This window comes from Umbelopsis ramanniana (assembly GCF_025399195.1).
Source record: "Umbelopsis ramanniana AG unplaced genomic scaffold K450scaffold_115, whole genome shotgun sequence".
NCBI classification, from domain to species: Eukaryota; Fungi; Mucoromycota; class Umbelopsidomycetes; order Umbelopsidales; family Umbelopsidaceae; genus Umbelopsis; species Umbelopsis ramanniana.
The window spans coordinates 1-13,363 of NW_026252201.1; the positions used below are offsets into that span (position 1 = coordinate 1).

Genomic DNA, 13,363 nt, shown 5'->3' on the forward strand with positions numbered 1-13,363 from the left:
CTCTGGGTTTAAATGTATCAAGTGACTGTCTTTTGGTATGAACTCTGAGTTTAAATGTATCAACTCTGGGTTTAAATGTATCAAGTGACTGTCTTGTGGTTTGGATTCTGGGTTTGACTTGTTCCCAAAGCTTACAGCTCCCCTTTAGTACAGACTGTATAGACTTGTTACGTTGTTCAATGTTCGATAGTGTTTGTTTTATTTGCTTTGGATTGATTGGGTTCGCTAACGCTTCAATTCAAGAGAATGCTGCTACATGTCTTCACCTAGGTAACCTTTTTTTTGACCACAATAACATAGTAGGAAATCAGTCAGGCTTCAACCTATTTCGCAGATATGGGATAAATAATCGAGCTTGCGAAAAGGAACGTTCTCTTGGAGTTGAGCTCGCACACACATCCAAATGTTTCCTCGCCATTTTACTGAGTTCGGATATGCTGCTTCTCTCATCTTTCAACATTGTAGCATATCAAAAAAATCATCCGTTGCTGGCGATATTCTTTCGGTAAATCAATCCGTAAATTGATTCTTGAACGACGCCTTACCGAAACAGTATCTGTGATAAGTTAGTAGGAGGAGGCCTAAAATCGTACCGAGCAACAAGGCGCACTGTCTCCCTGCCAGCATCGATATGCTGCCATTGGAGATTAGAATTTTCCCAGAACACAAACTTGGAACGAGTATCTAAAGCTATCGCTGTAGCCAATATTGAACCATTTCAAGTTTTGCTAAAGTACGTGTCCAACTTGGCAATGGCTTTAGTCACACCGATTGTAAGTCAGTTCGAGGATTATGCTGATTTGCTGTGCGAGTGAAGTATTAGGTGCTTTAAATCGTCAGAATTAACACTAACTGTGACAATACCAACAACATAAAATATCTTGTATGGTGGAGAGACCATTCCGCAAGTTCACGTATGATATTGTTGCCATAGTGATAGTTGCGGATCGAAATGCAGAGCTCAGTTTGTTAACTGCTCAAACGGTTCCAATATAAGCATAGCTACCTTGAAATATTTCCAATCTATCACAGATAGCCTCATATGCTCAGGTCAACTGCCATCATCTAATCAAAGGCTGACGAAAGCAAAATTGCACTTTGGATCATTTCGTATGTACTATTCCATTGAGTTCTGACGTCTAAGAAAAGCTGTAGTTCAGGTAGGTCCCATGTTTGACAACAGCGTCTGAAGTGCTTTATGTTTTGAGGGCTAGATCTGATCCATACGACACCTTGCCTGAGCTTGTCGACCGGTTTTCCTCTTGAACTGTCTATGCTCATATCTGCTAAATAATCAGCGGGACCAATGCCTATCCCAGCTTTCAAAATATCCTGAACGGTAAGATTCAATACTTGTCCAAGATAAAACATTTGATGAACACAAGCTTGAGCGTGGAAGTGATCGCTTCGTCGAATAAATCTCCTCAACCTTCTCAACCATTTTGAGCATGTTACTAGCATTGTCTGTCGTAATGGCCAAATCTTTAATTGCATCGACAAAAATGGTCGCTAGATTGTCGCCTGTGATACATTTATTTAGTATACATAGACTTACATCGCAAAACGAAGCAATTGTGCCGTAAAAGGTTACCTGTCTGGTATCCAAGGATTTGAATGAAGGCTATCAGCAAGTCTTTCTTTTTCCCAATCATAATCTGTCCAATGGGCTGTTATTACGTGGTAGAAAACTCTCCAAGGGCCAGTACTAACATCCGTAGTATAGCTTATCCAATCTTGTGCCTTAAGTATCATTTCAACTTCTTCAACCTTCAGATCAAAGCAGCGAAAGATACGGTTGCGAAGAGTGTCGGCGCCGGCCATTTTGATCTCGGCATGGGTGCTATGCCGAGCATAATATAGTAACCTTCTGAAACTTGGCTTTTCAACGATGCTCAACGAAAGCTGCATTCGATCATCAAGTCAACAGTGAGGGTATCTCACTTTTCGGATGGAAATGGAATGGTCTGTGTGCGTTGAAAAACAAGAGTTCATGAGAGGATTTGCAAAGTCAATATTCTCAGCGCGTGCCGGACTATTCTTAGTTATAGCATGTCGGCGAAGCAAATGTGAAATCATTGGGCTACTCGTATAATTGGTGTGTAGCTGATAGTTTGCAAACAATGAAGGCACCTAATGAGCAACTTGAAGTTCACGTCTACTGTTTCTGCATAATGATTTGCGATAACCCAGCTTTGATTCCTTCTTCGCTTGCGACACTGACCAATGCTATCAAGAGATAGCTGATTGGAAGAACTGTCGTTGGCATCGTCAAATACCATCGATGTAATCTGTTCGAAGTCCATTCAATCAGAATATACGCTATAGTTGTCACATCACACTGTAGTATTCGTACCTGTACATTGAACTTGGTTCAACGTGTGCTTCAGGTAATCAAATATGATTGAAATCCTAGGAACTTTAACTGCAAAAGATGATCAGAATCGTAACCATGAGCTATGATAAAAACGCAAATGATGAAAGACATGTAAGGCGTTGGCAAACTTTCTCCCGCTTATCACGCATTGTACGCAAATTTTGCAAAGCGAAAGACACTAGCTAGTTTCAAAACACCACATTGGATTTGACAATGATCGAGTCTCACTACGTGCTATCGTACTACGAGGCTCTGTGTTTTTCTATAGGAAATAGGAATTATAGTACATTGAATAAACAGGATACCAGTGTCACTGCAAACTCTACGTGCGTTATGTGACGATGCCAGTGGATACTAGTTTTTTGCTCAAGTATCTATATCACAACTAGAAAAGAACAGCTACCTCTCTACTGAGTTCTCGTTGAAAGTTTATTCTGAAAGTCGGTGTTTGTGCTTATTATGTTCTGTCTCCGATGTACACATTTGAAATTCCTTTAGCTCACATCGGTCGTATCGCGAGTGCTCAATGTGAGCGTGAATTACTGATATCTCATATCTCACATGTATTTTGGTTGCAGCATGGAAGACTGATTGCGACTGAAAAATGGTACTTTGCTTTGGTGAGATAATAGCGGATGCTTGGAACTGACGTGGAACCGTGAAAGAACAAAAAATCTATTGGCATTTCCACCAGTCATTTGTACGTCTCGCCTTGTACACTATACTTAATGACCGAAGAGTGCTATTTGATTAGCAAAGAGTGGGTCTTATGAGAGAACTCCATTTTATTATCCTTTAAACCACCACGGATTTTCGCTAGAGTTTGGCAGTCCTTCGGTTCCATGGAAATAATCCGCAAGTGCCACAAACAAGAAATATACCAGAATTTGCTACCAGTAATAACTAAAATATCTCCTTATATTCTTGTTCTCGGTAACCGAAGGGGGTATTGCTTTTGTCAGTTGGAAGTCAGCTTCAAGAAAACTGTCTACTTTCTGTTTCTGGCAGATTTTCGTAACGTCTCGCGGAGCTTCGGATATGCGATGTTTGAAGTTTAAGAAATGCATTAACGATATAACAAATATTCATGAAGGACATCATTGATAGTCAAGTTCCTGAAAACATCGTTCTTTTCATGACTTATTATCTGTATTTTCGTGTGGGGAGACGTTAGAGTTCTGGTCTTAGGTATATGCAACCTTGGGTTAGAGTTACCAGAGAGAGTTTCTTATATTCATGTGCTACTTTGCTTTCTTTTCGTTGGTGTGACATTACAAGTTGGAAAGACAATTGTTGTACGTTTTGGAGATCCTATTCTTGAAGATTCTTCCTGAAATGTATTTGCTAGAGAGTCTTCCAAATCATCGTCATCCAAATCATGGTGCTCAACCTCATTAATGACTTTCAGCACCAGCAACTTAATAAAACAAACTTTGAGTACCAAGTAGTATTGAAGCTCATTCCTCATTCTGAAATCACAAACTTACCTTTGTCGATATCAGAGCTGACATTAATGGCAGTAATTTGCGCCTGACTTGCAAAGCACTTGTAGGTACTGAATACAACTTGGACCTTGTGATCCGACAACAGTAGCCCATTGGGGAATCCATAACCATTAATTCCATGGACAAACCTATTACAAAACATTGATTATAATGTATTTTCTTGACGCATACTATGATTATAAGCCTACCAGAAAGGATATATCCAATGGTGCGAAGTTGTCTTACAGACGATTCCACGTTGTCAACCAAGTCACACAAATTATTCAACATGTCTTTCAAAGTTTTGGCAGCCTTGACTCCTTTCTCCATGAGCTTTTTCGTTCCCCAACTTCCTTCGTCCTTGGCGCCAGCTTCAGCACAACCATACTCAGCTGAATTCTTTCTAAGAATGAGGTCGCCCCTTCTGCCCATTGCCTTTCTTTTCATTTTGACCATTGACGCTATCACCCTGTCTTGATTCTTTCTTGTGGAAGTTGCAATGCTACTGGATTCCCCCCTATTTTTTGATAGAGCTTTATAATGACATCTTTTTTACATTATATCATATAATAAATAATGACCTACCGTACTGTTTCCAGATCCTCAACATCAGCAAACACTCTATCGATCATTGTCCATATCCTAGCCATGTACCAGCTTTCGGAATGTTGTGAGTTTAGACTGCCAGCCTCAAATTCTGCAATCCTGCGACAAAGACAGCCATCAACACAAGAATCTTTAACTTCCAAGCCCACAAGCAGATTACTTACATCATGTCAATGGTCCTCCGTATCCAGTCTTGGTAAAAGTGTTCTTTCCTATTGAACGGTTGGTACCATTCCAAATTCTTTAAACATGCCATTCGTAATTGTTCTGTTGTAGTCTACCAAATAGACAACATTAGCAAAATGCAAATGATAATCCCTCGTAGCACTATGTCATAGTCCACATACACAATTGAATAACTTCAAATAAGCGATGACATCCTTTTGTAAAGGTTCCATGATGACACGGTTACAGGCCTTCATCTCATCAATTTCGGCCTCTGTGAAAACACCTTGCTGTAGATAGGTAGCATCATAAGGATCTAGGATGAACGAAAGAGATGGACTAACAAAATATGTATTTTTAAAAGTTACATTTATCGTCTACCAGTTGTCATAGCAACTTACTGATCATACACGCATTTCTTAGCAAACTTGTATAGCTCATCTTCCACATATTTGCCAGTGGACAACTTCCATTTCTGTTCTTCTCGCATAAGCTTGTAAGCCTTCGTAAGCACTTCAAGTGCTACCGCGCTAATAGTGTTGTTGTTTTCTTCCTCTTCTTCATTAAAGTTATCGAGTTGATGAGATTCCTATAATATTACCAACATTTTTTTCAGAAAAATATACGTATATGCATGCAACGTTTACAATATTGTAAACCTTACCACCTCCCTGTCATCTTATGAACAATAGACCATCCATTAATATTTTTACAAACGCTCCAGCTATGCTTACATATTTTACTTACCATCTGACGTCAGCTGAACACCTTCATCGCTTTTCACTACAAAGAGTATAAAGGATGAAAAATATCTATAAGGTTTAAGTACTACATGCCAACTAAAGTAATACCGTTATGATCTTGCGTTATATGTGCTTTCAAATCCTTGACATCGACACAATGATAGTCACATGCGATGCATTCATGATGTACCACTGCATCAGGATCTTCTGCAGATGTATATATATACCTATAAAACAATTAGACATATATCAACACGTCAATGATAGCTGATTGGAAACGTCTTAACTTTTGGTCATTTGTTCTCCGAAATCCCTTGCTGCGGTAGTCCTTAATCTCAATGCCTAAAGGCTAATCGTTAGATTCACATAACCCATTCTTCTTAGGATCAAGCTTCTTGCCTACCATGACTTAACATATGCTTTCTAAGGTTAGAATGAACAAATCCGCTTCGTTCGCAGTAGGGACAAGTTACTCGTAAAATGACAGCTTGACGCATAGAGTCGGACATAATTAAGGCACCCGACCTTTTCCACCGTAACAAAATTAATGTAGTCGAATTATCAGCAACGTGATCGTGGATTACAGTGGAAGATGACTGGTACCAAAAGAAAAAACCCTTGACATGCCAAATTTGCCAAATTTGTGATATTGTTACCATCATGAATCGTTCCTGTATGAGACTTTATCATCTACCAACACCATCTTATCTTCACGCGAATACCAAAGGTGCCAGGGTCATATGATACATAACCTCTCGTCCAATAATCTATCACCATTCCATCGAAAACATCTACTGATTCTCTAACATTTGTTTATTTTATATCATCCAGTACGCCAAAAAAAGAAAATTCAAATCAAGATCATTAAGCATACAGAAAAATTTCGGCATCATCAAAGAGCTTTTATTATTTTCAGCCAAAGGTAGTCACTCAGTTTTTCACTTCACCATCTTCACTCCAATGCGTATATGATCCAGTTGCTCTTGCAGTTACGGATGAGGCCAGACAACTCTGACCAATCGGATGCTGAGGTTCGATCGTCTGTGTTGACAATCCCTCAAGCTCCATGTCAAGTTCCATGTTAGAGATTTCTTCTTCCTCATAATGGCTTGACAGAATTACAGATTTACTTGAGTCATTTTCTTCGTCTTGTCCATTTCCAGCACTTACCGCCAACTTCTGGGCTTCCTTGACAGATTTTGCGTACGCTTTTTCAGCTTGCTTCATTTTTTCCCTTAGACTGTCAGCATCAAAACCATCCTTGACCGTGGCAGTGGTGCTCGGCTGGAGATAGCTTAGCATGTCTTCAACAGTGGTCTTTGATTGATCGCTGGCTCTGAGAGTGGTGATATTCCTGCTTGGCTGCACGTCAGGTTAGAAGGTTTCTGCCAACCTTAGGAAATCCACGTTCACGGAAAGGGATACACCACTACGGTACATCTTGGCAGAAAGATCACCTAGCATGTGAAAACGAAGCGTTCAGTTACATTGCAACAATGAAAAAACGACCAAGATGGGAAACCTTACCACCAATATGGACCTTATCTCCAACAGAAATATTGCCTTCACGAAGAAATTCCAAAATGGCCAGACTGGAAACATTGCAAAGCACTCTTGTCGTTCCCTCTCTTACTAAAAAGTAGGCTGCAAAATCCAGGTCGGCTTTCGCCTTCCTCATCTTCACCTCACTGGAACTCCACACAGGAAGAGACGTTAATGATCCGGTTAGAGTAACGTACATGATGTTTTGAAAAGATGATTTAGAATTTCCATCTTTCTAAAAGTTTTCATCTTTTTATTCGACAACGATGAAACGCCATCCATCAATCTTCCTAAAATAAGATTATTTTGATCAAACCCAAAACCATGTCGCGTGGCCGCATCAATGTAACCCACCAATCTTGTTCAAAACAGGCAACTTATTTCCTCCCACCCCCAACATTTTATGACCCCCCACATTATTTTGCTATCATCACCATTGTTGCACAAAAGTTATTTCAAAGAACAACACCACCTTAAGAAAAAAGGAAAATACCAGACACCAAACTGTTTTTAATCTCTTTAACATGTTCTTCGCAATGACTTGTGGATTTATATATGCTCAAAACATCAGTTATCCTACAACCGATAACGAAAACGCTATTTTCGATGTATATGGAATGAATGAGTATATGATCTACTTTTGTGTTCCCATCCATTGTTAACATTTTTTCATAAACCGCTGCCAATTCGTGTGTGTGTTTCACCACAAGTTTTAACAGAAGCTGACATTACACCCGAATCTACCTGGCATTTGTATGTAGTTGCATATGGCTTTTGAAAATCATGTCGGCTGGGCCCACGGGGCTCAACTTATTTTAAATGCTTTCAAAGTTGAAAAATATTTCAGCCCGCTGCTATTCCCATAGAAATTTTCAACACTATGCAAACTATCACTGGTGATTTTTTAACCATAGAAGACTATGAACTTCGTACTGAATACAACAGTCTTGACTTCTCAAACCTTCATGTTGCTACCTCGTCAGCTCCAACTACATCCCTAGGTACTACTCCAGGCATTCCAATAGTTAGGACGGCTTTAGCAAAAAACATTCTAACTAACTATTCTTATACAACTTTTTTTTTAACAAGTCCTACCATATACCTTATTCCACATCCCTTCCACACTCACAATTACTCATTAGCGCCTTTTTTTGATATGATCTAACCCGTTGAACAAACAGCATACAATTAGATCACTTCCTCAAAGATAACCCCAAACGTTATTCCTAATTGACGAATGCTCCATGATATCTTGCACGATGGTGGATAATCTAGGGAATACACTCCGCAATGCAACCGGTTCTGAATGCATTCGCGGGATGGCTTACCCCGTGGTGATATTTGGTGACTTTGGCCAACTCCTTCCTTTTGGAAACGACCATCGGCCACCACTAGAACATTCCCATTACTTACCTTATTGGCTTACACAAACGGAACATAACACCTTTTCTTTCTTACAAATTTACCGTCCTTTGCATCGCCTTCAGCCTCTTATTTCATGGTCGTCACTGCAGCTACTTATGTTGTACAGCGCCGTCAGCACAAAATATTATATATCCATAACAATTTTGTCACAAGTTCATGGGACTTTTTCCTTCAACTTTGCCCATACTAAATAGTCTCAATTTCTATGAAAACACATCAACAACAGATAACTGTCCATAGTCATGAAAAATATTAAAGGTTTTTTTTAACGATGGCATTGGTCGATAGAAGTACGTCGTCTGATCAGCAATCATCGCTATCGGTCAATCTACATACCTTTGCCATATAACACTGGAAATAAGAAGTCAACGAAAGACTCGCTACAGACCATACGCAAACGAATGGAACATACTGAAAAAAAAAGAAGCAAGGTGAATTGAAAACGCCTTGTCGAAGCTTGTGTGCTGTTACTTACTGCTCATATAAGATGCCCTTTCCAGCTTCATACAAAATATCCTCGACAAATCGACCAGATTGTAGCATCCATTTGAATTCATTTTCATAGTCAGATACTTTTGCTTGTGCTCCTCAAAGCTTTCTCCTGTCATCTTCGGGCGATAACCCCCTGGCCCATCCAAAGGTGTTTGCAATGAATCTTCCTCTCTGCTTCTCTTCCGTGTTTCCAACACCTGGAGAAAAGAAAAAAAAATCAAGACTTAATACCTCATCACCACCTTGCGACAAAATATGAAGATACAAACTTACAACTTCTTCCACCATGTTCCCTGATCCTTGACCAACATCATCTATGGATTGCTGTGTATCAGAATCGCCAGGTTGTACAACTTGTTCTTCTAAAATATCTTGTCATTTAATGACGCTACCACAATATCACTTTATCAGTCATGAAATTACCAAAGGGATTGCTCTGCTCGGCATGAGATATGACGGTATGATCACTGACAACACTATTATCCTCATTCAACGCTATACAAAGAACAGATAATGGTGTCAGATTTTTTCACATCTTGTGATATTATACGGTTGAAGCTTAAATACCGTTATTATGGATCAGCTCATAGTGCTTCTTCAGATCAGGTAGTAACGGGAAGTGGTGAGAGCAAAGCAGGCAGCCAAAATGAGTTGCATCGGCGTTTTCATCCACATAAACGTATCTAAAAAGGCGTTCAAGATTGATTTGTGTGAATAGTACAGTTCGAATGAGATATACCTATCGTTTGCGGCTCGTTTGGAGTCATTGTGCTCAACCGTAAATGCTAAAAAGATTGTTGGGAAAAGGCGCAATACAGTTCGTCCCGTAATAGGAGCTTACCATGATATTTATTGAGATGCTGCGTGAGTCTCCGTTTGGTTGTATATGGCTTTATACAAACGTGGCAAGCATGCGTTATTTCGATTCTTTCTCTCATTGGTGATGTTAAAATCTGAACAAAGCATCTATCTTCACCCAAGGGAAGTGTTGTCCTTGTCTTAACCCTCACGTGACTAATCTTACATTTATCCCGACCCTTGACCCTTTAAATGTTACACCTAACCAGTAACTTGACCCTTATATTCACCCTTATGTTATAAATCATCATCCCATCCGACATTGATCTAATGTGCTATCACTTCTAAATATTTAATGAGATATTCTCCTTCATCTTAACTATTTTATGACGGTTAGCTCGAACATGACCATCATATTCTTACATTCTGTTGAATTAAAGGGGGATTATGGAATGAGAAAAATAGTCGGGTAGAGGTCCACGTATATTCACAGAAAGTAATCTATATATACAATACCTGGTTTGTAGCAACCAAGCGTTCATAGCAACGTTGCTTTTTGACTCTTCGATGTGCCTTTTCCTATCATACCGAAGCAGAATTCGGTAAGCGTTGGATTGTTCACCCACTAATAGGGAACGTGAGCTGGGTTTAGACCGTCGTGAGACAGGTTTGTTTTACCCTACTGATGAAGTTGTTGTCGCAACAGTAATTGAAGTTAGTACGAGAGGAACCCTTCATTCACATAATTGGTATTTGCGGTTGTCTGAGAAGACAATGCCGCGAAGCTACCATGTGCTGGATTATAGCTGAACGCCTCTAAGTTAGAATCCATGCTGGAAGCGATGATGTGATTTTTCCATATTGAGTTGAATACAAATAGACCTTGTGTCCTGAATCATATTTTGTTAGGTCAGGCTAGTAAACGGAAAGATTTGCTGGTCTTCTGGCGCATGATAATCTCAAATATTGGAGATGTAAAATCCTTTGCAGACGACTTGAATATACAACGGAGTATTGTAAGCGGCAGAGTACCCTTGTTGGTACGATCCGCTGAGATTAAGCTCTTGTTGGACAGATTTGTTCTCTTACGAGAACACCTCTCTCTCATTACTCATATTTCTGGTTATTTTCTTCGTAGTCGGAGATGTCTGACAATGAGTTGTAGAAGGACTTGGAGACAGAGGAGTTGGGAAAAGGTAAGAGCTTTAAAGAGTCTGCTAAAAAAAAAAAAAAAAAATGGAGCTTGTAAGCTTTTGATGAAGCACTGATCTGTTTAAAATTTTCTTCTTCTCCCTTTCTCTTTGATATTTTACCCTTCCTTTTCTTTATTTTAACTTACGTACCACAATTCACATTCAACCTCAAGCCAGTCATCCATGCACGCCAATACAAGTCTCTCTGGATGGTTTATCGCAATGTATGTAAACATTAGGTTCTCAACACTGTCCTGCACCGACCACTGAACAGCGCCTGTTTCTCACCTATTCTTATAACTATACTCAATATTTTATGATTCCATCATCACTACAGATCATAGCAAGGCCTCACACAGTGCGTAGATGGAGAGATTTCAGGAAAAAATAGAGTGTTTTTTGGGTGAGTTACAAGCTATGTAAAGTTTTTTTTATGACAAAAACAAGTCCTCTCATGACTTGGAGACAAAATAAAAAGGGAATATAATTGGGAGCTGCTCGAGATCCGCTCCTGTCAAAGTAGAGTGAAGTATAAGGGTTTTATTACGAAAGTAACAAGAACTTGTCAAAGGAGTATCAGGTTTACTAATAAAATCGTGATAGAAGAGGGATTTGCTAAAACCACAATAGTCCGAAATATGTCTTCTGATAGCATTGCGCGTACAAATAGCCAATATTCCAAGAGTTTCGTTTGTTACACTTTACTTTAAGGCATGGAGCATGCAGCTGTCAATTTTTAGTGTATTAATATGCTGAGAAATGAAGAGAAAAAGTAGGAGAAAGGAAAATTTGTATTGTCAGTTTATGTTTCTAATAAGGCTTGCAAATGGCAGAAAATTGGTATCCATATGGTGTGTTTGTAAAACAGCTTATTGCTGTTGTATGCTGATCCTTGTTTTCCTATTTGGTAGAACTTTGTTATGGATATAATGCAGTCTCGCTCGAGACAGATGTTCTTGTGACCAACTTACTTTACGTGAACACAATCAACTGTATGTTTATTTTGAAGGTTCTCGAAAATGGAAGTTGAAGAAACGTGAAGAATTTTTTTAATGGATTTGCGCTCACATCAAATAATGAGCATGCAACCCATTCATCTATGATGAACTCACTGAATTCAACATGGGAGCAACTGAATATCTTTACAAAAGATGAATCATATGAGATTTCGACGTACAAGTGCAACAAACTTCCAGTACTTCCATTAAACCTTAAAACATTTATCAACGAATTCAGCTTGACTGGCCAACAGCAAATACGCACCACTCTATGGACTTAAAGAGATTTTGACGCTAACTACAACAAAAAAGAGTCGTTTAATATGGACTGGATGCGTAATGTTATTCTTAGCATATTGGTGGAAATCAAATGCCGCCAATTGACTCAAAATGATCGCGAGACATGGTACATTTCCTACATATGGAGTGCCTTTGATAGGTGCTTCAATGACCTTGATGAAGTTCAAGTCATCCGAGAAAAGTCTGCAAGCATAGCCTCTGGTGTTCGCAAAAATGAAAACCGCCTTGCAGCTTCGAAAAATTTCCATGTAGGAAGATATATTAGGGAAAAGAATAACAAATTATTGCTGGAACGCGATCTGAAAATGCCAAAGATGATAGACCAATAGGAACAACTTTTCAAGTTCTGTGATGAGGATGAGTATACAACTAGAAGATTGGCAATAACCGGAATCTTGCATTTCGGTCTTCATGCAAAGCTGTTGTTAAAGAATTGCTCAGCAGAGTAAGCCTGCCGAGTTTTGCCAACTGCGGCATACAAAGCGACAAGCGTCTACAGCATTATTTTCGTGATATATTTTATCGAAGCACTGCGTGGCGTTGCTTTTGTTGTTGCTACGGCGTATGTAAATATCCTGAGTGTTCGGACCCTTAAAAATCACCTTTTTTCTCTGCCTTGTCTCAGGGCTGGACATTGATGCGCGATCCAAACTGTTAACACTGATCCTTCCCAATAACCTGAGAAGCTGCAAATGTTCTCTGGAGGGCTAGCGAAACGCCTTGTCGTGGTTAAAGACCTTCCAGCGGTTAAAGAAGGTAATGATGTTTATGAGCATGACCTCGAGATGTTGTCGATCGTGTCGACTTATGCGTCTTTCATTTGGTGCTCACTACAGGACTATACCACTTCAATCTATTCTCCAAGTAAGCTAAGCTAAGCAACGCAACGCAACCTGGCTTGTAGCATGTCTACAGAACCAGCATTCAATAGCGACATGCGCTTCTACGCAGAGAAGCCGTCCTCGTTCTCAGGAGGAGTGACGGAAAATTCTCTGTCCTGGCTCAAGACTTTTCAACGCCTGAGGAAACGCACGATGGCCCAGGACAACGAAATGTTATGGATTGTTTCGATGCATCTTAAAGCAGCGGACTGATAGTCAGCGCCCTTGGAACCATCTCGGTGCGATCCATGACGCTGTGCACAGGATTGGGACGAAAGACGAAAATTTGGTGACGAGTCGGCCCTATCGGATGTCCTGGAACGAACAAAAGCAGTCGAAGCTAGAGCTCGACCACCAGTTGT

The 13,363-nt window shown here is 39.8% G+C and overlaps 3 protein-coding genes across 3 annotated transcripts, besides 2 other annotated features; 1 reads left to right on the forward strand and 2 right to left on the reverse strand.

Annotated features, from left to right (window-relative positions):
* Positions 1 to 169: 169 nt before the first annotated feature.
* Positions 170 to 787, forward strand: K450DRAFT_263584 (uncharacterized protein). Its single transcript, XM_051592667.1, has one exon. The coding sequence runs from the start codon at positions 180 to 182 to the stop codon at positions 507 to 509; it is 330 nt and encodes a 109-aa protein (XP_051440050.1). The 5' UTR covers positions 170 to 179; the 3' UTR covers positions 510 to 787.
* A 2,821-nt stretch (positions 788 to 3,608) lies between these two features.
* K450DRAFT_275975 (uncharacterized protein) lies at positions 3,609 to 5,881 on the reverse strand (the record flags this gene model as incomplete). Its single annotated transcript, XM_051593200.1, has 12 exons — positions 3,609 to 3,791; positions 3,862 to 4,007; positions 4,068 to 4,375; positions 4,444 to 4,563; positions 4,629 to 4,741; positions 4,812 to 4,968; positions 5,031 to 5,218; positions 5,294 to 5,307; positions 5,377 to 5,412; positions 5,481 to 5,599; positions 5,660 to 5,714; positions 5,776 to 5,881. The coding sequence occupies 12 exons, from the start codon at positions 5,879 to 5,881 to the stop codon at positions 3,609 to 3,611; spliced, it is 1,545 nt and encodes a 514-aa protein (XP_051440051.1).
* Positions 5,882 to 6,302: 421 nt separating this feature from the next.
* K450DRAFT_275976 (uncharacterized protein) lies at positions 6,303 to 7,113 on the reverse strand (the record flags this gene model as incomplete). Its single annotated transcript, XM_051593201.1, has 3 exons — positions 6,303 to 6,726; positions 6,766 to 6,829; positions 6,900 to 7,113. 3 exons carry the CDS (start codon positions 7,111 to 7,113, stop codon positions 6,303 to 6,305), a joined length of 702 nt encoding a protein of 233 aa, XP_051440052.1.
* A 3,128-nt stretch (positions 7,114 to 10,241) lies between these two features.
* Positions 10,242 to 10,296: a sequence feature (Protein overlapping with rRNA (K450DRAFT_181409, KAI8575047.1) was converted to a misc_feature.).
* A 39-nt stretch (positions 10,297 to 10,335) lies between these two features.
* Positions 10,336 to 10,439: a sequence feature (Protein overlapping with rRNA (K450DRAFT_181409, KAI8575047.1) was converted to a misc_feature.).
* Positions 10,440 to 13,363: the final 2,924 nt, after the last annotated feature.

Coding starts and splice junctions, on each gene's coding strand:
- K450DRAFT_263584 (XM_051592667.1), top strand. CDS start 180: ATGTTCGATAGTGTTTGTTTTATTTGCTTTGGATTGATTGGGTTCGCT.